The sequence below is a fragment of the Anomalospiza imberbis genome, chromosome 28 (assembly GCF_031753505.1).
Source record: "Anomalospiza imberbis isolate Cuckoo-Finch-1a 21T00152 chromosome 28, ASM3175350v1, whole genome shotgun sequence".
NCBI lineage: Eukaryota > Metazoa > Chordata > Aves > Passeriformes > Viduidae > Anomalospiza > Anomalospiza imberbis.
In genome coordinates this window covers 4,941,788-4,966,929 of record NC_089708.1, presented here as the reverse complement: position 1 = coordinate 4,966,929, position 25,142 = coordinate 4,941,788, and the positions used below count along the sequence as shown (strand labels likewise).

At 51.8% G+C, this 25,142-nt stretch overlaps 3 protein-coding genes across 7 annotated transcripts in view; 2 read left to right on the top strand and 1 right to left on the bottom strand.

The window, feature by feature from the left end:
* The window catches only part of AAK1 (AP2 associated kinase 1), a 56,478-nt gene extending 46,218 nt beyond the window's left edge, over positions 1-10,260 (top strand). For 3 of the 5 annotated variants that reach the window (XM_068174424.1, XM_068174423.1, XM_068174428.1), the window contains one exon: positions 8,813-10,260. In XM_068174424.1, the coding sequence (XP_068030525.1) occupies positions 8,813-9,894 (1,082 nt within the window). In that variant the 3' untranslated portion in view covers positions 9,895-10,260. Of the gene's footprint in view, positions 1-1,890; positions 1,996-3,175; positions 5,270-8,812 lie in introns of those variants that run through there. The other 2 variants (XM_068174427.1, XM_068174425.1) reach the window with 1 other exon arrangement.
* Positions 10,152-13,428, bottom strand: LOC137463321 (smad nuclear-interacting protein 1-like). The gene is given in 4 exon segments (XM_068174429.1): positions 10,152-11,631; positions 11,633-11,710; positions 11,712-12,135; positions 12,550-13,428. Coding segments are annotated over 4 exon segments (975 nt in total). The 5' UTR covers positions 12,770-13,428; the 3' UTR covers positions 10,152-11,378.
* A 3,062-nt stretch (positions 13,429-16,490) lies between these two features.
* NFU1 (NFU1 iron-sulfur cluster scaffold) lies at positions 16,491-23,753 on the top strand. Its single transcript, XM_068174504.1, has 8 exons — positions 16,491-16,645; positions 19,100-19,206; positions 19,477-19,612; positions 20,139-20,205; positions 20,664-20,778; positions 20,975-21,038; positions 22,583-22,757; positions 23,254-23,753. Exons 1-8 carry the CDS (start codon positions 16,599-16,601, stop codon positions 23,299-23,301), a joined length of 759 nt encoding a protein of 252 aa, XP_068030605.1. The 5' UTR covers positions 16,491-16,598; the 3' UTR covers positions 23,302-23,753.
* Positions 23,754-25,142: the final 1,389 nt, after the last annotated feature.

The following is a 25,142-nucleotide window of genomic DNA, read 5'->3' as shown; positions in this document are numbered from 1 at the left end:
TTAGTTTATCCAGTCCTGGTGCTGGTGATGATCAAAAACACCCCTGGGACAGGTGCTGCTGTCAGCCCGTGGAGCTGCAGTGCTGCAGGCACCAGTGGGACCAGGAGGGCTGGAAAAGCAGCCCTGCTCTGACCCTTTATCAGTGGGATCCTGGAAAAGCAGCCCTGCTCTGACCCTTTACCAGTGGGATCCTGGAAAAGCAGCCCTGCTCTGTCCCTTTATCAGTGGGATCCTGGAAAAGCAGCCCTGCTCTGACCCTTTATCAGTGGGATCCTGGAAAAGCAGCCCTGCTCTGACCCTTTATCAGTGGGATCCTGGAATGACCCTTTACCAGTGGGATCGTGGAAAAGCAGCCCTGCTCTGACCCTTTATCAGTGGGATCGTGGAAAAGCAGCCCTGCTCTGACCCTTTATCAGTGGGATCCTGGAAAAGCAGCCCTGCTCTGACCCTTTATCAGTGGGATCGTGGAAAAGCAGCCCTGCTCTGACCCTTTATCAGTGGGATCGTGGAAAAGCAGTCCTGCTCTGACCCTTTATCAGTGGGATCTGGGCTTTGAGGCTGATCCTTCAGCCCTGCCACTGCTGCTTTTCCTTGTCCTTTGCTGGGTCTGGAATTGGTGCTGAGCCCTCAGGGTCCCTGAATCTGCATTTGCTGAATTCAGGATGTTTCTGCCGGGGGGACACGAGTCCCTGAGCCGAGCTGCAGAGCTCTGGGGGCTGTGCCCAGGTGGGGACATTGGCCAGCCTGTCCCTGTCCTCGGGGTGGCCACAGCTGGGCCCTGCTCCTGCAGCAGCCTCTGGAGCTGGGGGCAGAAGTGCCAGGGACGTGGGATCCTTGCAGGAGCTCCCAGGGTGCTGCAAGAGGCACCAAGAAATGACTCTGGGGACAGAGGGGTGACAGTGACAGCTCCTGTTCAGGTGAACCTGTGTGTGTGTGACACTTTGCACTGCTCTCCTGCAGCATTTGGGCGTTGTTTTCCCTGGGTCTGATCCTCCAGGACACAGAGGAGTTGCACGAGTGCTTTCTTGCCTCACCTCTCCCCAAACCTGTTAAGTCTTGGTCAGCTTTAGGTGGAAATCTTTTATTCCCAGCAGGAGTCAGACGGGAATGTTCTGCTCCTGAAAACTGCTGGGTTGATGTGTCCTTGCTGGGCTTTCAGAAACACTTCATAGGAGCTGAGGAGCAGATTTGGGAGGGTATTGGAGGTGTCTGAAGGAGCAAGTAGTGATGCCCAGGGAGTGTGAGAGGCTCTGAAAACACATAATTGCCTGATGAGGTGGATAAATCATCTCATCTGTGGAGATGGTTGGAAGTGCCTCCCACCACGTGTTGAACTGCAGCTGATGTGGTTTGAAATCAATGGAATTATCTGCCAGAACTGCCCTAGGGGCCTCTGGAAAACCTCTCACAGCATCTGGGCACTCTCCAGGCAGGTAAACTCCTTGGAAATCTGACTTCACGTTGCCCTTCTTGTTTCATTGCTGCGCGTGAAGGCTCAGGGTTCTGTCTCATGTAGATGACTGGAATTTCTTTGTGGTTTGTTTTTCTCCCCCAGCCCTTTTCCTCTCCCTGTGCATGAGAGCTGGGAGCCAGAGAGCCAGACTGAGCCTCTGCCACGGCTTGCAGCTGTCCAGCTGAGCCCTCGGGGTGGTCAGGTTTTCTTCTGGGTCTTGCTTGGTTTGGTTTGGTTTGATCCCCTCCCCTTCTGTATTCCATTGCCTCTCTTCTTTGCTGCCCAGACTTACCAACTTCATTTCACCCTTGAAATAAAACTCCTGCTTCTAAACGCTACCTCTGAAAGCATTAAGATGTTCTAACACTTCCTGGCAATTCTAACCAGCCTCTCTGCTGTCTTTGCTCCTTTACCCTTATTTCTCTTCTATGCTGCAGAAGATACTAACCTGATATCAGGCTTTGATGCTCCTGAGGGCTCTGAAAAAGTGACAGAAGATGAGTTTGACCCAATTCCAGTGTTGATATCCAAAAATTCACAAGGTAAGCCAGGATGTGGGAGCGAAAAGGGGAAGGAAAAAAGGCAAACAGGGGATATAGAAATTAGTTTTGGGGCAGTGGTGCTGCAGCACATGTACTGGTTCCAGTCTGAGCTGTGAAATACCAGAAGTCTGGTCCCTGTCCCCACCTCCTCGAGGAGCTCTGGGCAGGCAGAGCCTGGAGGGCAGTGCCTGGGCAGCTGCTCACTTCACCACCCTGCCCCAGGTCCCCCCGGGGAGATTTTGCCAGCAGGAACCAGAGCCCTGTTGGGTTAACAGCAGCAGCTGTGCTGTGGTTTGCAGCTCTTCAGGGCCAGCAGCAGGCAGGCTTCCACTCCTGGCCAGGGAAGGATCAGTGAGCTGGGTCCCCTCTCTGCAGTCACCCCACTGAAGGGATTTTTTGATTGCAGCCTTTGATGTACTTGTGGAGGTTTAAGGACAAATCCAGGACTTTTTTTTTTTTTTTGCTTCGTTTTGTTTTTTAAGGCCTTTTTTATTTTCTTTTTTTTTTTCCAGTTTGGTCACAGAACCTTTTGGCTTCCCCAACTCCCATTTTTGGTCACAGCAGGAATGTGCTGAGCCCCTGCTCTGCACTAGTCTTGGCTTTCAGAGGCTGACACTCGTTAGGAACAGTTCAGGCATTACAGACTCTGTTCCTGCTGGGAGTCAGGGATTTCTCCCGAGGCTGGGCCACCCCTGGGGGTTGGAACCAGATGCTCTTTAAGGTCCTTTCCAGCCCAAACCATTCTGTGGGTCTCTCCTTTAGTATCCAAGTCCCAGTCCCACAATAGCCCAGTTCTCCTGGAAGCAGCTCAAGCACCCAAAGGTGCTCCTAAAGGAGATTTCAAGATTTAAAATTCTGACCTGTCCTTTCTGTGGGCTGTGGGAGTCCTTGAATTTGTTTTAGAGATCCCCTAGTAAGGACAGGGTTCTGGATAAGCTTTATGGAAAGAATGGGTTTGTAGGGATTTGTTGGCTGCTGTGCTGCTTTGGTTTGGGGGGAGAGGGTGGAACAGCAAGCAGGGGATTCATTGCTATGGTGATACAAATAATGAGAGGAGCTTGAGCAAATTCTCTGTTTTGCTTTGACTTTTCTCTTTCTTTCTCGATCTTGAACTTCTGAAACTGTGGTGTGTGTGTGTGTGTCCTGTTCAATACTGAATTCCTATCTCTCACACTTTCAGGTGGGCATTCTAGAAACAACAGTGGAAGCTCTGAGTCCAGTCTTCCCAACATAGCCAGGTCTTTGCTGCTGGTGGATCAGCTCATAGACCTGTAGCAGTGCCACAGTAGCAGAAGCAGTTTCTGTAACGTACCCACACTCCGGTTTCCTTGCCAGAAGAGTTTCCTTCCTTTCCTTGTGCTTCTTTGGGGCTTTTTTTTTTTTTGGCTTTTTTTTTTTTTTAATTTCTCCTTTAATTAAGAGAAAAATCTGCCAACAGGAGACAGTCACCCACCTCTCTCCCTGCCTCGCCGTGCCCTGGGGAAGGTTCTGGCTCAGTTCTCCAGGCAGCCTGGTCTCTGTAAGGCTGGTGGAGCCCTGTGGGGCTCCCTCTGCCCTGTCCCGTGGCCGTGTCCAGGGGAGCAGCCTGGAGAGCCCCCCTGGCCCTGCTCAGGGAGCTGGGGCTGCTCTGTGACCCTGCCCCAGCCTCCTGTCCCCGGAGCAGGGCGTGAGCAGCGCGGCCCCATCTGTGCTCTGGGCTTTGGGCTGTGGCTCTGCTTCTGTTCCCCCGTCCCCACGGCTGGGCAGGGGCCAGGGGACAGTGGCAGGGACATCCCTCAGCTGCAGCACGCGGGGTAGGAGAGCTGCTGGCTCTGAATTGCTTCAGAGGAGGAGGAAGCCCCGAGTTCCTCCCGGCCATACTCTGGTGGTGGTGCACATGAAGAGTTTTCCAGCTGCCCCCAGCTCATGGTTTGCTGTTTGACAATCCTGCTGGGAACAAACTGCGCTTCCTGGGGGAGGGAAAACAGAGAAAAGGAAAAAAAAGGAGAAAAGGAAAAAGAAAAAAGAAAAAAATCAGATTGTTGAAGCTGCAGAAATGACCCTAAGTGAAATGTGACAAGGTCTTGAACCAAATCCATGTGAGTATGGCTGTGACTAGTGTTTCACTGGCCTTTTTTGGGGTGAAAAGGGCGCTGTGGCAGCAGCAGATGTATTTTCTGTGACTTCTTTTCTGTGTTTGACTGGAAAAAAAGAAAATCCCTTCAACCTACTGTAAATGGTGTATGAAACAAATTGTCCTACGGCTGTTTGTCTATTTTTAATCCTGGTTTTAGTCAAGCATCTGGTATCTGTTCTGGGTTCTCCATTCTCTCTTGTAACTGCTGTAGTGCACCCCAGTTCAGTATGGAGCCATTGTTTCAGTAGACAAAGATTCCTGTGGGCCTTTCTCCACCCCAGTCTCTGTGACCACGCATGCCCTCGGTTCAGGTGGTTTGCAATCAGTGCTGCTACAACTCGATGGGTTCTCCCTTTTCCTTCCCCCCACGCTTGGTTTGTCAATAGCTGGATCCGCTCAGCTCCTTCTCCTTGGCTTCCCACGAAGTCTGGAATTTCTAGCTCGCATTCGAAAGCCCTCTCTGAGCAGAAGGACTCCTCCTGTGTAGTGGGACTCTCCCCAGCTTTCCTGCTCCCCGTGTTTGTGTTTGTAGCTGTATTAGTTCCAGTGCAGTTCCCCCGTGCGAAAGTGCGAGCGACTGAACGTGTCTGTGCTGACCTCGCTGGGAAGGGAAGAACCCCAAGTTTGTGACTCCTCCTCTCCTCCCTCCATCTCCTCCCCTGCCCAACACTTAGTTTAACAAATTCTGTACATAGAGCTCCCATCGGTTGTGTCTCTACATTACTCTTCTTTTAAAACCTACACTTACTAATAAAAGTATTGCTTACGTGTGTTGTATCATTACATGTGTATACTGCACTTTCCAAGAGAAGCTTTACATGAGAACTATGGAAATGACCTTAGTAAAATTGTGGATAGAACTTTATTATTTTTTTGTTTTATATTCCTAAAGCACAGGCGAGCTGGACTGGAAAACATGAAGATGCTATAGATAGAAAGTTATTGTATAGTCAGATACTGAGATTATATGAAAAGAGAATGGATTTTAAAAAGTAACCATCTACTGTATATTAGAAACAAAGATTTCTGTGAATTAAAGTACTTTTAAAGAATGTTTAAGATTTTAAATCTAATGGCGCTTGTTCAAGGGTTCTGGAAAAAATGACAAATGCACTGGGTTGTTAATAATGCTATTAAATAAGCAGATGTGAATGTTTATTTTATTGCTTTTTCAAGTAGCTGTTCATGGGTGTGGGTGGAAATACGATATTTTAGAGATGTCTGTTCCTAAACCTCCTTCATCAGAAAATACTCACCATGTGCTTGCAGAGCGAATGGAATTGAGAGATGAGTGGAGACTGGGGATTCATTTTAAGCTCTCCAGAAACTGTGAGTGTCCCACGGGCCTGGGCTGGTGCTGGTGCTGCTCAGAACGGAGGGTTTGTGTGAGAGCTGCTGCTCTGAGGGCACAGCTGTGCCACGGGACACGCTTGGTGTCCCCTGAGGGGCTGAGAATCGGTGCTGGAGCTTGGTTGGAGCCAGGGCAGGTGTTCCTGTCCCCTCTGAAGGGCTCAGGAGGCGTTCGGTGCCACCCCAGCGGGGCTGTCCTGCTCTGCCCAGGGCAGTGCCCTCGTGGTGGGATGGCAGCAGGGGCTGGAGCTGGCACTGACTGTTCTGGTGGATCTCCTGTCGGGGCCAAACACAACCACAGCACGTGGAGCAATTTCCCTTCACCTCAGGGTCGTGCTTTGGGTGGCAGAGGTTCAAAGGAATAGTTGGAATTTTGGTGTTGGTTCTTGCTTACTCTGAGGGGCTCAGGCTGGGAAGGGGCCCTGCCTTTGGAAACCTCCTGTTCATCTCTAACCAGCTGAGTTCAGCCAGCCACCTCCTTTCTGACAATATCCTCTGTGCTGGGAGCATCTGTCCCAAAGCAGAAGGTGCAGCTCCCTGGGTTTGGACTGTCCCAAGTCTTGTCAGGATCCCTTGGGACCTCCTTGGCCAGGGCTTCAGGTGCTGTGCAACCTGCTGGGACAGTGGGTGGGAGAATCCTGGCTTTGTGGCAGATCTGCGTCCTCCTCCAGCCCACTCATCACGGGCCAGGGCAGCTCGAGCCAGTCTGTGTGGAGCAAAATCACTTTTAGAGGGAGCTTCTTGTAAAGGAACAATAATGGTGTCCTTTGGCCTAAAACTGTGCAAAACCACCTTAATTAAAAATTCCCTCAGTGTGCTGGCCCTGGGGAGCCAGGAGGGGCTGCTGGCTGGGCTCCTGGGGGCATCTCCCAGCATGAGGATGCTCCTGCAGGGCAGGGGTCAGACTGTTCATGGGCTGCTGGGATGTGGGGTGTGGGTCGGTGTGCTTAACTGCAAATCGTCCCCTGCCACTGGTGTCACTGACCTTTGGTGCTGGGAGTGCTGGCTGGGGATAGTTCTGTACTCTTGTTTAATGGGATCGCTTCTAGAAATTGGAACAGTTTGCTTCTAGGAACTGGGAGGACAAGGAAAGCCTGCAGAGTGCAGGAACGAAGGAGTGATAAGTCTTTTGAGCCCTTTAAAATTCCAAACTAGTAATTCTGCACACTGGTAACGGTGCTGATCTTTAGCTGCCTGTTCCTGGATGTTTTGTCCTGCCTGACTTCGGCTTGATGAAATCAGGAGAGTTTCCTGGTGAAAGGGGAGCTTTAGACTTCAGGAGTTGCTCTGTCTCCCCTGACCTTTCTTTTTGGGCTCTGCTCCAGAAGTGAGATCCTCACCTTTGTGGTGACTGCTCTGCCTCTTGTTAATAGGGAGTAAATCTTCTCTAGTTTTCCTCTTGGTTATTTCAGTACTCTGCCACTTCAGGGCACTGTTTTCCCTGGAAGCTGGGGAAATTTCAGGTGCCAGGGCTGTCACCTGGGGTAAAGCTCTTTCAGGTTGCTGTCTGAATACCTGCAGAGTGTGTTCCTGGGGTACTGAGTGATCAGAGGCTTTTTTTTTTTAAGGTTCTCCCTCTTGAAAAAGAGCCGGAATATAGTTTGGAATCTTCTTTAGTATGTATATCTGACCCTGGAATCAAATATTACGCACACCAGTGTTGTGCAGGAGAAAACTGCTGCTGAGCATTTGGTGCCCTTCTCATGTGAATGGGCAGAGAGACCACCAGAAAAAGGAATTTTTCCCAGAACAGGGCATTCTGCTCCTTGTGCAGTGTCCCCACATTCAGAGCTGTGTGCTGCTAAGCAGATGGGGTTAGCTGCTGTCCTCCCTCTCTTACTCTGTCCCAAAAGTCATGGCTTGTGTGGGCACAGGCCTGCACAAGTTAGAGAGAGAATTCCACCCAGACATGCTGTGCAGAGTGGGCCCTTGCTGTGCATCACCCTGCTCTGCATGCTGAATGCCTTTTCCCCTGGATCAGTGTGGATCCAGAGGCGTTTCCATGCCGTGGCTGCTGCTCCTGCTCTGGCTCAGCCCGTGTCTCAGAGTGTCCCAGTGACCCCTGGCCAGGGTGGGATCACCAGCCTCCTGGGAGCCTGCTGCTCCTGGAATCCCAGGGTGGCCCCTGAGGGAAACCAGTGTGGACAGCACGGGCTGCAGGAGAGAGAGGGGATTTCTGTGGAGTAACTGGTCCAATGTTCTCATAGCTGCGCTGTCTTTATTTAGCAGTGTGATGTACCCAGGTGAAGAGTTCCCAATAAATGCTGGTTCTGATGCCTCATGAACGGCTGCTGTGTCTTTACTTGTGAGCAGTGGTGGAGAAGGGGATGTTTTGTGTCCGTGGGTGTGATGGGTGTGCAAACATGAACAATTCACCTGGGCAGAGTTTTCCCTGGGTGAGGTTCTGGCACTGCAGGGTGTGTTGGTTGGTGCCTTGCTGACCCTGGGTACCAACCAGCCTCCTCACCCTCCTCGTTCTTCCTGCAATTCCTGCTGTTTTAGTTTTCTTGTGATTTTCTCCTATCCTCTTGCTAACGAGTCCAATGACACTTCTAACCTGCCAGTAGTTCTGTGAAGGTAAGAGATCTTCTGTTTTGTCTGTGTGAGTCCTAAGGCAAGCCCGGCCTCCTGGTGGCTCTGGGAGCTGGAGAAGGGCAGGACAGCCTCTCCCTGCACTGCCTTCTTATGCCAATGCAGAAACAAGCCAGGTCATTGGAGCTCTGCTCCTTGAAGTCATGGTATGGAGTGTTTAAAAACCATTTGTCTGGCAGTGGTTAAAAAAAATAGCTGCTACTAAAATAGCTGCTACTTAGGATTCACTAAAAGCTGTAAGCTGACCTTCAGTCTTTGAAACGGGCCTGTTATTTTAGCAGGTTTTGGGGCATCCCCACGTATTCCACAAGCAATTCCACGTATCTGTGGGCTGGCCCACAGGAAGAGAGGCTAGGCCAAGCAATAGATGTGCTTGGAGAGCAGCAGTGCAGGATGGAATGACAGAACTTGTCTGTCTGCTGGAGCTTCCCTCGGGCAGCGGCGTTGGGAAGGGAAACACTCTGTGCTGGTGGCTGTTGTCGTGGGTGGGTGGGAGAGAAGCCTGGTGGGACGGTGCTGAGGGTGCTGTGTGTGCCCATGCGTGTGTCAGACATCTCCCATCCTCTGAGCAGTGGCGCCCGTGGTGTCCCTGGGCCGTGTCGCCAACACCTTCCCTGGCGTTATTTTTTCATTGATTTGCCCTCCCTCTCCTGCCCATTTTCCATGCATGGTGGTGGTTTCCATCTGACATTCCTGTGTAACGTAGCGTTGTTGTGACTGCTGAGCTGGTTCAGTAACGCCCTTCTCTTGTGTTTGTAGGTGTGCAGAGGGCTCCGGGCCGGTTCCCAGCTGTAGCTCTCGAGCTCTGTAAAGGAGATCCTGGCACTGACGGACTCGCCTCGTACAAGGGTCAGCCCGAGATGCTGGAGGGGAAAGTGCAGCACAACTCAGAGTCAGAGTACTTGGCCAGAGATGGACCTTCAAGCAACAGCTCCTTCTACAGCAGCGAAGGAGAGGGGACAGACCACGAGGGAGATATTCTGGATTGCAGCGGGTCCAGGCCTTTACTGATGGATTCGGAAGAGGAGGAGGAGACGTGCAAGTTGTGCCCAGGGTTCCTGCAGCCTGTGCCCAGGCACGAGGCCTCCAAAGAGGATCCCCAGGCCCAGGCCAGAGCAGGGGAGCCACTGTTCCCGGCCTTCCAGTCGCACAGCGGGGAGGTTTTTAACGAACCCGATGTGTTTGCCACGGCTCCTTTCCGAAGCTCCAGGAAGGTCCCCGATGAAGTGGATGTCTTTACCAAAGCTCCTTTTGTCTGTAAGGGCAGCGCGGCTCTGCGGCATCCAGAGGAAGCAGATGTGTTTCTGAGAGCCCCTTTCACTAAGAAGAAAAGCATGGAAGAGTTGACTTGCCACAAGGAGCCGTTCACACCGCCCGTTTTCCTGAGCCAGGGGGGCGACGGCCGCGCTCAGCCGATGTTCCCGGGCCTGGATCCAGCAGCGCTCGGGTCCGTGGCCTCGGTGAGAGCTCCGCATCCTTCTGCTGCCTTTGCTCAGCCAGGCAATCTCCATCCCTGCTCCGTCAGAGCCGTGGAGGCCCAGGAGAGCGGCCCTGCTAAAGCAGTGCTGCCCGAGCAGGGCGATGCGCTGGGCTCCGTGGCCAACAAGCCCTTCCGTCCGCAGTCCCTGTCCAAGTATTCCCGGCACTACGGCCCCGAGGATGGGCCGGGGCTCGAGGCCCAGCCCATAGCTGCTTACAAAGTGGTGTCTCAGACCAACAGACAGGCCATAGCGGGGTCTGTCTCGGTTGTCCCACTGTCTTCCAGGACTACGGAGCTGCCCGGCGCCGATCCCTTCGCCTCGGCGCCCTTCCCTTCCAAAGCAGCAAAGCAGAAGCCTTGACGTGCCGGGAGCTGGGGGCTGTGCTGCCTGCAGGACCACCTCGTGAGGACCTCACACCTCTTAGCTGAACTGAATGACATAGCAATATATACATATATATATATAAAGTAATTATTATTTTTGGTCAGAACTCTATTTGCAGTGACATATAGTTGAACCATTTAAGTTATGTTTTTCCGAATGCCTGGCTCTCAGGATCCTTGTATCCTTTCCAGTTGCTTCTCACCTTCCTCCTCTCACTGTCTTCCCTCCATTTATTTCTTTTTTTAGATGCTTTTCTCGAACCAGCAGTATTCCATATTTTCTGGTGGTTCTCCTGGGTGGAGAAGTGCACTACAAGATGAATTAAAAGGTTTATTAATTACAGAGCGAGTCAAGCAGGACTTGCTAATGCTCTGGAAAGGACACGATTTCACAGGTTAAAGGGTTATTGTGACTTTTGCTCTCAGTGATACTCCTGCTGCTCGGCAGCAGTGGCAGCCACAGCTCTGGCTGTGCAGGTGGGTGCTGTGCCCACAGAGCCAGAGCCGTGCTGGCATGTCTGGTGCCAGTCTGGGCAGTGCTGGTGAGAGCAGAGCCAGGGCAGCAGCACAGCCCTGCTCCCCCAGGACGGGAACAGGAGGCAGTGCTGCTGCCCTGGGGCCGGGGCTGGAGGCAGGGAAGGTGTTGTGAACCCAGTGAAGTGATCAGGCTCTTACTGTTGCTGGAAAATCAAACGTGCAAACAATCAGGCAGAGCTTTCACTTTCTGTGCTTGTGACCACGATGACGACTTTAGAGCAGAAGTACTTGGGTCTGATGGCAAGCTTCCTGACCAGCCAGGGCCAGAGTTTAGGCCTTGACTGGGAGGGTTTCCCTAAAATATCTTAAAAACAAACCTTTATTAGTAATCAATGGTAACATGAACAACCTACAGAGGATACAAGTAACATCAGATAATTATCTTACAGCTCAATCCCTTTATAAAAACTCCATGTATTAGCATTACGATATAAACAACGTATTCAGAATCACCAGTCATCCCAACTGTTTCTTGTGTAAAAATCTTTAAAGTTATGGCCCAAACCCCACAAAGCGGTCACTGAACAAGCTCCATTCATCTTGTCCCTTCAGTTTCCCAAGGTGATGATGGATCAGAGTAACAGAGGCTGGTCAGACCACCCTTGCAGGTACCCATCCCCTCGTGGACCAGAATCTGTGGAACCACGAGCATATCCTCACCCCTCGGTTATTAATGGAAAGGGACCTTCCCATTTTCCACTTTCAGGATTCTTAACAAATACTTGAGCTTTTTCTAGGTGAGTTTGTGATCCACTGAAAGGGCATTGGATTGGGTTTAGGTCATTCTAAAGGCGATTCAAAAATTTTATATATATATATATATATAAAAAAGGCTTCTTGCAGTCTTTTGTGGGGGTATACCTCATCCCTGCACCTCCCCTTTTTTGTTTTAACAAGAGGGACTTGAGAGTGCTATGGGCCCGTTCAATTGCAAAGAGTTTCTCTCCTCTGCCCCTCCCCAATTCCTCCCTCTCCCTCCTTCTCCTCATCCTCGTCCTTTGCGCTGGCCTCAGATTTATCTGAGGATTCGTGGAGCAGGACGTGCTCCCTGCTGCTGAAGCCAAACCTGAGCACGTCCTTCTTCAGCTGGTGGCAGCGCTGGGGCTGGATGCGCTGGCGGTCGAGGAAGGTGCCGTTCCCCGAGGCCAGGTCCACGCTGTGGGGTCTCACCGTGCCGTGCCGTGCCGTGCCGCACCAGGCAGAGCTGCGGGACGGCGTGCTGCTGCGAGCAGGAGGGCTGCTCCATGGGGATGTCGGCGGTGCCGGCCCAGCAGGTAGGCGCTCTGCCTGCGGATGAACATCACGGGCAGCGCCTCGTCCTTCTGGAAGGGGTACAAACGCCAGCGCGTCCTGGGGATGCGCGCCTCGGGGGCTCGCTGTACCTGACCACCACCCCTCCGGAAGGTGTTGGTGTCCTGCAGCAGGGCCCCCGACAGCTCGAGGCTTGGCTTCTGCTTGTTCACAGCAGCTTTTTCTTGGGGTTTGCTCTCCGACTGCCAGCGCTCTGCCTTGCGCTCGCCGCTGCCCTCGGTGCCCTGCCGGTGCTGTCGCCTCCTGTCATTGCAGAGCTCCCTCTCTGCCTGCTGCTCCCGCAGGTTCTGCGTGTCCCGCTCGTGGCCGCGAGCTCTCGGACTGTCACTGGGGTTCTTCCTTCTGTCTGCGCGGTCCTTGTGCCTGTCCCCATCCCCGCTCCTATCCGGGCCCCCGCTCCTGTCCCGGTCCCCGCTCCTATCCGGGGCCCCGCTCCTATCCGGGGCCCCGCTCCTGTCCCCATCCCCGCTCCTGTCCCGGTCCCCGCTCCTGTCCCGGTCCCCGCTCCTGTCCCGGTCCCCGCTCCTGTCCCCATCCCCGCTCCTGTCCCCATCCCCGCTCCTGTCCCGGTCCCCGCTCCTGTCCCCATCCCCGCTCCTGTCCCCATCCCCGCTCCTGTCCCCATCCTCGCTCCTGTCCCCATCCCCGCTCCTGTCCCCATCCCCGCTCCTGTCCCGGTCCCCGCTCCTGTCCCCATCCCCGCTCCTGTCCCCATCCCCGCTCCTGTCCCCATCCTCGCTCCTGTCCCCATCCCCGCTCCTGTCCCCATCCCCGCTCCTGTCCCGGTCCCCGCTCCTGTCCTGCCGGTGCTCCTGCTCTGATGGCTGTCTCTCCTCGTTCCCGCTGCCATCCCGCTCCTGCTTCACCCTCCCGGCGCTGTGCTGGGGGCTGTGCCCGCGGCTCCGCCGCCCGGACCGGCCCCTCCGCCCGGATCGGCCCCTCCGCCCGGCCCCGCTCCCCGTGTCCGCGGAACTGCGGCAACAACAAAACCCCTCCAGCAACATTTTTAGTGTTAGAGAATCAAGGCTTTACTTTGATTCTGGCCAGGGTGTGCAGCAGAAATAATTTAATCCACACACAGCCCGGGTGTGCAGAGGAAATCACACGTGAGTTTTAGGAGATTGTTCACATCTTTTATACAGTCACAACCCCATGGAAATTCGTTGGTTCAACGTTCCTTGGTTCCAGGTTACGTAGCTCTCAGTATTTGGGTTCCTGTTGGCTGCAGATCTCCTTGCCTCCGGTGTTAATGAGGTGCTCATTCTTAGCTCTCCTTTGGCTGGGGGTCTCGGGCCGTGCCGGCGGTGTTGTTTGGAGCTGATTCTTAAGGGCCATCGATGGCTGTTCTCTTTTGTGTGTCTTCTGTGCTGCTCCTGCTCTGCAGAGACCCTCAACTCACCAGGCTTCGCCTGGTGGAACAATGGCTGGGAGAGAAACCCCAGCTGCTCTGGGTGCTTTTCCCTTCCCTTAATTCATTTCCCCCCCAAAATATGTCCAGTTGCAAGAGACGAGCTGAGTGTTCTGGATGTGGGAGGGAAGGGAGAGGGAAAAGCTTGGAGCGAGGTGTTGGAGCCTTGGGGTGGGAGGGAGAACACTGGAATGCAGGGAGGAATTGGCTCCCACGAGTTGCTGGTGAGTAGTGACCAGCCGAGCCCTGGTGGAGCTGGGACCCTCCTGCCCTGCGTGGCTGCGCCCGGAGTTCGTAACTATTGGTGAACAGTGGTGGTTCTGGGGCTTTCTGCCCTCCATCACCACCCCCTGAAAACAGAAGTACTGTAGAGAAGTTCCTGGGTTTCCCTTGAGGTGTTTCTTCAGCAAAGCTGACGCTGTTACTATGTTTTGTTGTTTAGTTTTCTGTTTAAATATACACCCCGACGCTGGTTCTAGTTTTAAATCTGTGTTCCCCCAAATCGGTTGTTGCTGGATGGAATCAGAGACCCAGAGAATGACTGTGACAGCAAACTGTGAATTCAAGGACAGTGAGTGGGAGGGCCCAGACACCAGCCTGTGTCACAGGCACACTGAGCCGGGAGCTGCCCTTGAGCTCTGGACTCTGCTCAGAAGCTGCTGGGAGGGAGGTCAGGCCTTGGTGCTGTGGGATGGACCTGGGGAACAGGGAGATGCTTTGCTGGAGCGAGCAGGTGCCCTGTGTGAGCCACGTGGGTTCGAGGTGTTACCTCTGCTCACTGCATTCAGGTTCTCCTTCCTTCTCTTCATTTTTACTTGAAAAATTGCTTCTGAGTAATTCAGTGAAGCTTCTGTCAGTGCCACGTGCAGGTCCCACAGAGCTGAGGCTGGAGGAGCATCAGCCTGTCCCTTCACGCTGGGAGAAAGGGAAGGTGCACTGAGCCCTGCGGGCTCGACTCCAGCCCTGCTCGGCCCAGGTCAGGCTGAATTTCCAGCTGGCATTTTGGCAGCTTTTCTGTCCTTCAGGCACTTTACAGGAAGAGCAGGCTCCCCAGAGCTCATGATCCTGCCAGACACATCCACTGCTTAAACTGTTTTGAATCTCTTCTGGGGGTGGAGGCAGCTCGTTTGTATCTCTGCATGTGACTCCTAACGTAATGCGACTACTGGTTATGGTCAGAAAAGTCAATATCAATGCCTGTTACTCTAATACCCTTCTCATTTCCAGCCTGTTTTCCTCCTAATCCTGTACTACCACTGCTGCAGCCTCAGCGTGATGAGTTGTTAGTGGAAATTTAATTTCCATAGCATCTGAAGCTTACTGTTTTAATGAACGTGGAAGAATCATGCTAATTATTTGCCACACAATCAATGATCTTAACGAAGTGAGACTTACACAGACTCAATGGGTGTGTTTCGAAATCAGGTTTCTGAAAAGAACCACTGGTTTCACATGTTTTGTAATGCTGTAGTAAAAGGTGTTCACTGCCCTCGTACCACGTCCCTGTGACAATCCCGGATTCCCGCTGGGAGAGGAACTGGCTCTTGCTTCTCACCCACTGAATGCACTGAAGTCTCTGTTCAGAGTGATCAATCAGAGTTTCTGCCTGAGTAAAACAAGCAGCTGGCTCTCACTGCCTGACTGCTGGGGGACCGTCCTCCCCAGCTGCTGCAGGACTCTGGGGGCTGTCCCAGTGTCCCCTCTCCTGCCGTCACCCCGACCCCGTGTGAGCACTGGCGACACGGCCCGATCGTGTCCTCAGTGCCACAGCAGCAAAACCTGACGAGATCTGCTTTTTTTATTGCTGAACTCAATCGCTCCAAAGTGCTAATCGGTTACTTTAACTCAGCTTCCACCAAAGACTCTTGTGTTGGGGAGTTGAATTTTTGTGGGTTTTTGTTTCTTTCCTCACAGTCTTAAATCAACGCCTTCGAGCACACTGACAGACCCCAACGCATTTTTTATGGTAGTTTCATGATGCTGAAATCCTGCTCCAGTTCTGAAACACATTCCTGAAACCTGATCAGCTGCACGAGCGTTTCTGGAAATAACCCACAGCCTGTAGTTTCTGCTGTAGGTGGGCAAATACCCTCACACACACCTGGAAATGCTCCCTGTGAAGGCAGAGGGATGATGTTGATCAGCGTTCCCGATCCCTTGCCTCCAAAGGCATGGGGTGGGAGGGCAGGGGGCTCGCTCTGGTGTGGGATGCAGCAGGTGGAGCATCCCACACACCGAGTCTGGCCCTGGAAAAACTCCTTTGTGTCCAGGAGGAGCCGGAGCTGGAGTGTCCGCGGTCCCCGCAGTGGCACACAGTGACTTGTGTCCCCCAGTCCCCTCTGTTCCCCCCATGCCTGGCAGATCCCTGGGCACAAGTTTTGCACTCCGGTTGGGATCGTCTGTTCCTGGTAATCATGAAGAAATGTTCCACTTGTAAACTTATGTACATTTTATTAAAACTGTATCTGATGACAAGCACCGTCTCCATTGTGCCTGCCTTCCCCCCTCCCCGTGGAAAATACTTTTGCTGGATACAGAGAACCTGGGTTTCAGTGAGTGCTGAACTGGGTTCGGCTGTTTCATCTGGCAGCTGTAAAGTCAAACTGATCTTGCTGCTTTAAGCAGAGGATATTTCAGTTTATATCCAGTTTATATTCCAGAGAGAACCCTTCCCGTGCAGGGCAGGACAGAGCCCCGAGCCCTCCCTGCAAAGCTGCTGCTCCTCAGCGGTTTTAATGCAGGGCTGGTGCCTCTGGGGAGATGTGGGGGCTCACTGTGTGCTGGTTAAACGTGTCTGCCGGTATCGTTCAGCTGCCGAGACTGTCTTAAGTGCAAAACATTATTTGGGCTTTGCTACGCCTCTTAATTTAATTTCTGTCTTGGTGTAAATGTCCATTGAAGAGACTTTGTGCTGCCTTCTGGCTCTGCAAAACTCCCTGGCAGGAGGGGACAGCCGGGGGGGTCGGGCTCTGCTCCAGGGAACAGGGACAGGAGGGGGAACGGCCTCAGGCTGGAAATCGGGGAAATTCCTCCCTGGAAACAGGGGAAATTCCTCCCTGGAAACAGGGGAAATTCCTCCCTGGAAACTGGGGAAATTCCTCCCTGGAAACAGGGGAAATTCCTCCCTGGAAAGGGCTACCCACCTCTGGCACAGGCTGCCCCGCGCAGTGCTGGAGCCGCCGTGCCCCCATCTGGGGGGGATTTAACAGCCGTGTGGGTGTGGCACTCTGGCACACGGGTCAGTCAGTGGCGGCCCCGGCCGTGCCGGGAGCGGCGGTCGGTGGCCCCGGTAGCCCCGGTGGCCCCGGACGCAGCCCGCTCCGTCCCGAGCGCCTCCGCCATGGCCGCCGTCCCCCTCAGGCGCTGCCGCCAGGGGGCGCCGCCGTGCCCGGGCGGCGGCGGGAGCGGCCCCGGGGAGCGCCAAGATGGCGGCGGCGCGGCGGCTCTGCGCGGCGGCGGGGCTGGGCGGGCGGTAGGTGACCTGGGCTGCTGCTGCCCCGGCACGGCTTTTTCCCGGAGGGAGCTCGGCTTATTCCTGAAGGGGGCCCCTCTCGCCCCCTCCTCGCGCGACTGAAAGGGGGCCCCGTCGCAGTTAGCGGCACTGCGACCTCCAGGGCCTCCCCGGGTGCTCCTTGCTCTTCCCCTTCCTTTCTCCATCGCGGACGGGGTGACGCTTCTTCCTGGTGGGCAGTGAGAGGCTGTTTCTCCTCCTCAGCCCTTTCCAGCCGCAAGCTGGTAGCTCTCCGTGACACGCAGCTCCTGGGTGCTCAGCCCTGTACATTGGGGAGAACCGTGAGGGGAAATTCCCCTCACACCCAGCTCAGGACCTGCACCGAGGGGTAATTCCACACACACCCACTCAGGATCCTGCACCGAGGGGTAATTCCACACACACCCACTCAGGATCCTGCACCGAGGGGTAATTCCACACACACCCAGCTCAGGACCTGCACCGAGGGGTAATTCCACACACAGCCAGCTCAGGATCCTGCACTGAGGGGTAATTCCACACACACCCACTCAGGATCCTGCTCCGGGGGGTAATTCCACACACACCCACTCAGGATCCTGCTCCGGGGGGTAATTCCACACACACCCACTCAGGATCCTGCACTGAGGGGTAATTCCACACACAGCCAGCTCAGGATCCTGCTCCGGGGGGTAATTCCACACACACCCACTCAGGATCCTGCACGGAGGAGTAATTCCCCTCACACATCCTGCACCGAGGGGTAATTCCACACACAGCCAGCTCAGGATCCTGCTCCGGGGGGTAATTCCACACACGCCCACTCAGGATCCTGCACGGAGGAGTAATTCCCCTCACACATCCTGCACCGAGGGGTAATTCCACACACAGCCAGCTCAGGATCCTGCTCCGGGGGGTAATTCCACACACCCAGCTCAGGATCCTGCACGGAGGAGTAATTCCCCTCACGCCCTGCTCAGATCCTGCTCTGAGGGGTAATTCCCCTCACGCCCAGCTCAGATCCTGCTCCGAGGGGTAATTCCCCTCACGCCCTGCTCCGAGGGGTAATTCCCCTCACACCCTGCTCAGATCCTGCTCCGAGGGGTAATTCCCCTCACACCCTGCTCAGATCCTGCTCCGAGGGGTAATTCCCCTCACGCCCAGCTCAGATCCTGCTCCGAGGGGTAATTCCCCTCACGCCCTGCTCCGAGGGGTAATTCCCTTCACACATCCTGCACCAAGGGGTAATTCCCCTCACGCCCTGCTCCGAGGGGTAATTCCCCTCATGCCCTGCTCAGATCCTGCTCTGAGGGGTAATTCCCCTCACGCCCTGCTCCGAGGGGTAATTCCCCTCACGCCCTGCTCAGATCCTACTCCGAGGGGTAATTCCCCTCACGCCCTGCTCCGAGGGGTAATTCCCCTCACGCCCTGCTCCGAGGGGTAATTTCCCTCACGCCCTGCTCCGAGGGGTAGCTCCCCACACGCTCAGGGCACTGCAGCCGGGTGTAGTTCCCCTCGCATGTGTCAGGATGCTGCAGTGAGGGGTAATTCTGCACCCCCGCGTGTGCCCAGGGTCAGGCAATGAGCAGCTGTTACACCCTTCCCACTCAGGTTTCTTCAGGGCCGTGAAGTAAGAGGAAATCCCTTCCCCACAACTGGCTCAAGATAAGCGGTAAGGGAGGATTTGGAGGACCCTGTAGCGCTGGGCACACCTGCTCTGTGCCCAGCACTGTAAAACGGGATATAATCATTGTTAGCTAAAGGGAGAGAGTGGAGCTGCCAGGGCACCTTCCTTACACATCCTGTTGTGGTGTCTACCTGCTCCCAAGCCCACAAAAGTAAGCGAATAACACGATTTAGACCTTTTCTGTGTTCGTGTGTCCTGAGCTCACAGCAGGGATGTTCATTTCATGAGACAGATCTCCTCTCCTGTTCCATGTTTGAGGCATCTGGGCCTTGGTGCAGTGCCTGTGCTCTGGTTTGTGACCCCCAGAGAGAACCAGCCTCCTATTGAACAGCCCCTGCTGATGGGATTTACTGAGTTTATCAGTTTTCCTCTCCTGTAGCTGATAAGGAGGAGAGGAACTAGATAATAATTGATCCTTAGTATGTAATAATTAGTCTGTGATGTGAGGTGGGTCTTGTTTTCATTTTCTGATGTTCACTTTGCGTTGAAATACCCTGATGCTGTTGGCTGTGCATAGTTGCAGAAATCAGGTATTCACAGCAGTGAAACTGAAGCCTGTTACTCCATCACTCTGTCTTCCTTTTCCATTTTAATGTTTTTTTTCTCTTTTCCCTGCTGCTCTCCCCCCTTTACCTTTGTCTGAGCCAATGACACCACCCCAGGTGTGTCTTGCTGAGTCCCGGGGCAGCTAAAAGCATCTGCAATGCTCTCTCTTTGGGACAGTGCAAATGTGGAATTTGGAAATTGTTAGTAAAGTTATTTTTCTCTAGGTTCTGTCACATGCTGTTAAAAGATCATAATCTGACCACTCGCCAGCCTTTCCACCAGCTTCTGCAAAAGAAACCATCTCTTCCATCTGCAGCATGGCATCGTGCAGGTAAATACCAGTTAAAAATGAGCATATTGTGGGGTTTTATGTCCTGTGCTAATGCTGAAAGTTAGCTTCTTTTGCTAACTTTTATTTATTGAAAAGCAAAGCCAAGGTTCCTTTTATGCTGCTGTCCCCTGTGAGATGACGTGCCCGGGTTCAGCAGTGTTCCTGTGGTCTGGGATCACCCTGGGCTTGCTGAGTAATCAGGACTTGACTTTCATTTAAGCTCCTTAGGTTTGATTATATTACTTTTCTTCTTTGTTTTTGTCTTTGCAGTAAGAGGCATGTTTATTCAAACCCAGGACACACCAAATCCAAATAGCTTGAAGTTTATTCCAGGAAGGGAAGTGCTGGAGTCGAGGACTATGGAGTTTTCCACACCAGCTGCAGCCTATTGCTCACCTTTAGCAAGGTATTATTACTCCCTTTTAAATAGAATTTGGAATAAAAATTTCCAGAGAATTAACAGAAGCTCCCTGGAGGAAGAGGATTATTTGATTATTTCAGATGGTTTGGTGCACTTGCAGTCATTCCATGGTTTAAGTCTTTCCAAAATCCAGTTGATTTAGCGATGCAAATGCTCAGTGCACGTACAACTGTTTTGTGTGTAGAATTTCTTTCAAGTGGGTGTTGTGAAATCACTTTTATCATTTTCCATTACACATACTTTTGTGGTAAGATTTCTGATTCTTTCATTCATTGCATTTTTGATGTTTTCCAGTCTTCCAAGAGAATATATTTTCTTCCCCCTGTAATTACAGAAACACTCTCACAACCTTATGCTGTATTTACCTCCAAGTTCACCACAGTTTCAGGGTCTTTTTCCATAGGTGAAATTGTTGGATTAACCATACTGTTAACTGTTAAAATGAAAACTCAGTTTGTCAATTGAGGACAAACATTTTTGCCCATTTTTTCCCCCCTTGTTTCCTTAACAGACAGTTATTCCGGATTGAGGGAGTTAAAAGTGTTTTCTTTGGGCCAGACTTCATCACAATCACCAAGGTAAGCAGAGCTGTGCTCAAAGATGAGCTGTGTGAAATGGCCACAGAGAGATCCAGACGGGCACAGTGCAGGTTCCAGAGAAGTGTCCACAAGTGCCTTTAATATGAAACAAAACAAGTTCAGGGGATGGTAAATTGGTACATTGACAGTCTTGAGTCTCCGAAACAGTTGATAAAAAATATCTGTCAAGTAATAACGTATTTTGGAGACTTTCACACCTTAGCTAATATTTTAAAAGCACTTACTTGGCTTGCAAACAAGGAGACCCTTCTTTGGCTGTCACAGTCTGAGTCTGACTAAATGTCTTTGGCAATTTGAGAGAACATGAAGTCCAGTCTGTGCATCAAATGTGAGAGACCACGATGGCATTTTTAATGTGAGGATCTCTGTGGAACCTAGCAGCAGCAGGCAGGTACTCTTCTTCATTCTTTTGCTTTCCCCTCTTCTGATTCTCACAGGAGAGTGAAGACCTGGACTGGAACTTACTGAAACCAGATATTTATGCAACCATAATGGACTTCTTTGCCTCTGGCTTACCTGTGGTTACTGATGAGGCACCTAGGACAGACACAGGTAAATCAAATCTTCAGGGAGAGGCCAAGCCTGCCTTTGGGTTTAGCTTTTGTGACATCCAGAAGAGCCTCCACTTCTCCCTCAGAAAAGCTTGCAGGAGAATTTAAATTTAAAACCTATTAAGGTGGCCTCAGGCAGGAATTTGCAGCCTGGAATTCTCTCAGTGTTCTGACTTGCACATTTTTCTTTTCCCAAGCTGCTTCAGAAGAAGATGATGAAGTTGTACTGATGATTAAGGAGCTGCTGGATACAAGAATCAGGTAGTTTATACTCCAAAGGAAGATTTCCTAGTGGAAAGTCCTGGCCCTCAATGGATTTTGGCCTTGCACTCTGCTGTGATTTTATTGGTGCTTTAACACAGCTTGAATTTAGAAACTGGTGGTAACTAATGAAGTCTCAAGAGTGACTGTCGATTGTGTTGTTTACCCGAGGAGTATTTTTGTGCTCATGAATTGCCTTCCAGAGTGAACTGAAAGCAATAAGCAACCTGACATTTGAGGTGCAGGGGAAGATGTCTGATGTGTTTGGATATCTGAGGGTGACATCTTCCCCAGCTCACAAGCTGCAGGAACCAGAAACTTTTTTTTTTTGTTTTTTAAGCTGCTGCATTTAAAGTGATATCACATAATGTAAACATTTGTTTATCTCAGAGCAGACACATGGTGCTGGTTAATTTCCCTGAAAAAGCAAGAAAAGTAGAAATAAGCTGGAACATCTTTGCCAAGCACCTGTACTAAGTGTTGAAACCAGAAGCCAATTTCTGCCCAAAATTCTGCTTTTCCCACCTTTTCATTTCTTTAATTTCCTCCCCCTGCACCCATCAGTGCACCAAGAAGCTGTTGATGAGAATATCAGCTGTGGTGCATCTTCCTTCATTTTCTAGCAGGGTATTCTCAGAAATTAGTCATCAACCAGGCTGCACATAGAGCATTTATTGTCCAGCGGATCAAAATTAAATACAGAGGAGCTGTCAGAAGGTGCAGGACGGGGGGAATGTACATCTGTAAGGTCCTGTAGTGTGTCAAAAAGTTAATTCAAGTAAGAAAAATGGAATTTTAAATCATGATCTTTTGGCTTTCAGGAATGGAGATAATTTGCTGTGGTGAGTTTATAAATGTGTCAGGTTCACAGATTTTTCTGTTAGGACTGTAGCTCTCAGAGAGTTATTTTGGGGATCAGTATAAAGAGCTTCTGTTAGAGTAACTCGATGGTTTTAACTTGGTCTGGAAAAATGTTGCTATGGGGACAGAGCTACAATGCTGGGCATTTGTGGCTGGCAGAGGGAGAGCAGGCTGCAGAAATGCTCGTGGCACTGGGGTGAGCTTATCAGGAGCTGCTTCCTTCACCCCCGAGCAGGATGAAGCTTTTATAGTTGGGGCTGTTTTCTGTCCTGCGTAAATTGTGGAGAATTGCATATTTATTCATGGAAGCAGGGCTTCTTATCACAGGTGACAGCTGCGCTGCACCCCTGGGGAGACACGCCCCTGAGGCATTTACTGGCAGCACCCGAGGCAATGATTGCCTCCGGGCAGGCCAGGCTGAGCTCTGCCCCAGGGTGTTCACTCCTTACCCTAAAATCTCAGTGGTTCCTTGCAAAAATGCTTTGCCTGCATACAGAGTTTCTATGTTAGATAGTCCAGCAGAGCCAGAGTTGTTGGAAATGTGAGCCAGGTGGTTGTAGAGAAATAGTGACTCAATCCCTCTGTCTTAACCGTTTTTGTGAGTATTAACTATTGCTTTACTGAGGGTTTCTGGAAGGATCCCCGGTTCAGCTCTACCAGCTTTGAGTGTTGTGTTCCCTCAGGCCCACAGTGCAAGAGGATGGTGGTGATGTTATTTACAAAGGCTTTGAGGACGGGATTGTGCAGCTGAAGCTGCAGGGGTCGTGCACCAGCTGCCCCAGCTCCCTCATCACCCTCAAGAGCGGGATCCAGAACATGCTCCAGTTCTACATCCCTGAGGTGGAAGGCGTTGAGCAGGTGCGTCAGGAGACATGGCTGAGGTTTTCTTTGCAGTGGAAAAGGAGCTCTGTGTCCCTTTCCAGCGGGGGCAGGTTGGCAGTCAGGGAAAACCAGGGGTGCATGGATGCAGGTTTTCCAAGTCAGCTGGAGAGCTCTGCAGGGTCCTGTGCCCAGAGCTGGACTCACTTGCTGATACCTTTGTGATGTGATAAAAAGCAACGAGCTTTTGTCCCCTGAAATGCAGACTCTTTGGCTTTCTCATGACATGTCTGATCTCTGGAGCGATTGTTTTCCTGGCCTTTGTGGTAGCTTGACCTGCTCCTATAATTAAAGCTCATTTCTTCCTGGCATTTTGGATTGCCAGTTTTTCTTAGCTTCCTCCTGAGCCCGTTGTCGTTCAGTGGTGTGGAATAACTGCTGTTCTCCTTGGGCCCAGCAGGAATTTAATGTAATAAATCCTGCAGGACTGAGAGCTTAAACTGTTTATCTAAACTACTTCTGGATTTGATTTCAGGTTGTTGACGATGATGATGACGTGGAGAAAGAAGCAAATTCTACTTGACTTCGTCATCTGTGGCCAAATAAACATTTACCTCCTGCTGTATGTAAACCATCTTTGTGCTGAGGAGCAACCAAATCTGCCTTGTCAGAAAAATAGTCGTACTTGCTGTGAGAATGTCCCAGCAGTTCATCCACTAATTTATTAAATGCCCTGGATTACAAAAAAATTCTTCTGCTATGTCTTTAGAAAGAAATGGTGGGCTCAGAAAACAGTGATGTGTTCCTTTATTGTTTTTTCATACAGAAACTTCAGTACTGAAAAAAAAAAAAGAGAAGACAGAAGTTCCTTGGCTTTTTTGTGCAATAGCAATATTAAATGGTTATTTCCCCAACTTGTGGGACTGACAGGACTCTCTGCCCCTACTCTGTAAATGGGAGCTTCAGGAATGTTAATTTTATTAAGTCTTGTTAAAAAGCTGCTGATTCCTATCAAATTTTTCTGTGTGAAAGATATCCTGTAACATCAGCTGTTCATTTTGGGGGAAGTAACACCGTGGAAAGTTACCTCCTTGCTCATTACCACTGTGCAAACCATAGCAACAGAAACAAAAAACGTTTGTTGTAAAAATCATACCTTTTAAAACAAATGTTAGAAAAGAATGATCCTGATCAGCTCGTTTAGCAGGAAGGTCGTTCAGCCACCATGCAACAGCTGATTTCCCAGCATCGGGAGGAAGGTGCAGTGCTGGAGGCACGGACTGCCTGTGCAGGGTGGCAGAGGGAAGGGGGCCTGTGTTCGTGTTTGCTCCTGCCACATCCTGTTTGCGCGGGACGTGGCAGAGTCCTGCACACCACGGCAGGGAAGTGTTTGCTGTTCTGACCTGAAACGCACGAACGCGGCTTTGCATGAGTTGTGTTTACTTTTGTGTGAAGGAATGATTTCTTCCTGGTGCCTGGCTTTGTGACCAGGAATTCTGTCCCTTCTTTGTGCTGCCACCACGGAGCTGCGTTTGTGGTCCTCATTTGGCTTAGGATTGGCTTGACAGCCTCTGGAGTGTTCCTCTCTTTCATCCCTTGCCCGTGTAATTATTCCTCTGATAAAGTCCCTAAACAGGATCAGTTCAGCTGGTGGAGAATCTCCTCTGTAGCACCACATCAGCATGTGGTAACCATAAACTACCTATTACTTGGCAGAAATCTGAAAATAAATATTTTAGCTAAATACTTCTTCAGCTTTCAGTAATAACCCGCAGTTGTTTGAATCTGGAAATCGGTGTGAAATTACCATGTTTTCTTTTACTCTCTGATGAAGCACACGGTGGAACTGATGACACAATTCCCTGCTGCAGGGCAGGGAAGGAAAGCCCGGGGCAGGGTGAGCTCCGAGGGGAGCAGCGCTGCTGTGCCCGCCTGCAGGGTGTGCGTTCCTGCCCCTCGCACCTTCCCAGGGCTCAGCGCTTCCCTGCCCCTGGGAAATCGGCTCCCACTGCGGCGGGGCACTCGCCTGCCTGCTGGAAACGGGGGTGTGAAGTCAGCCCTTGTCCAGCTTCACAGTGAGGAGGAGATGGAGCGCCGAGAGCGCTGCCCTGCGCGCTGCAGTCCCGGGATCGCCGCCGTGGTTGTCCCGGAGCGTCCTCGCTGTGGAACAAAGGCCGGGAGAGGGCTGTGCGCTGGCTGCAGGCTTCTCATGTTCCTGAGATCCGGTGGCCTCCTCCTCTCTGCCCTGCGCCCAGCCAGGTTCTGGCAGCAAGCTCAAAATACGGTTCTTTAATGTGTCCTGACGCTGTGGGTTGTTTTCTGTGCTTCTAAAGGAAATAGTTCTTCGTTGACATTTTAGTGTAATATAAAGTTCAATGAATGGCATTGCTCTCTTTTGTAGCCTTAGGCCTTCAGTAAGTTTCC

Excerpts from the sequence above, each read along its gene's own strand:
- NFU1 (XM_068174504.1), top strand. The coding sequence starts at position 16,599 with ATGGCGGCGGCGCGGCGGCTCTGCGCGGCGGCGGGGCTGGGCGGGCG. Across the intron at positions 20,206-20,663 it reads ACTTCATCACAATCACCAAG|GAGAGTGAAGACCTGGACTG; the intron begins GTAAGCAGAGCT and ends TGATTCTCACAG. Across the intron at positions 21,039-22,582 it reads CTGCTGGATACAAGAATCAG|GCCCACAGTGCAAGAGGATG; the intron begins GTAGTTTATACT and ends GTGTTCCCTCAG.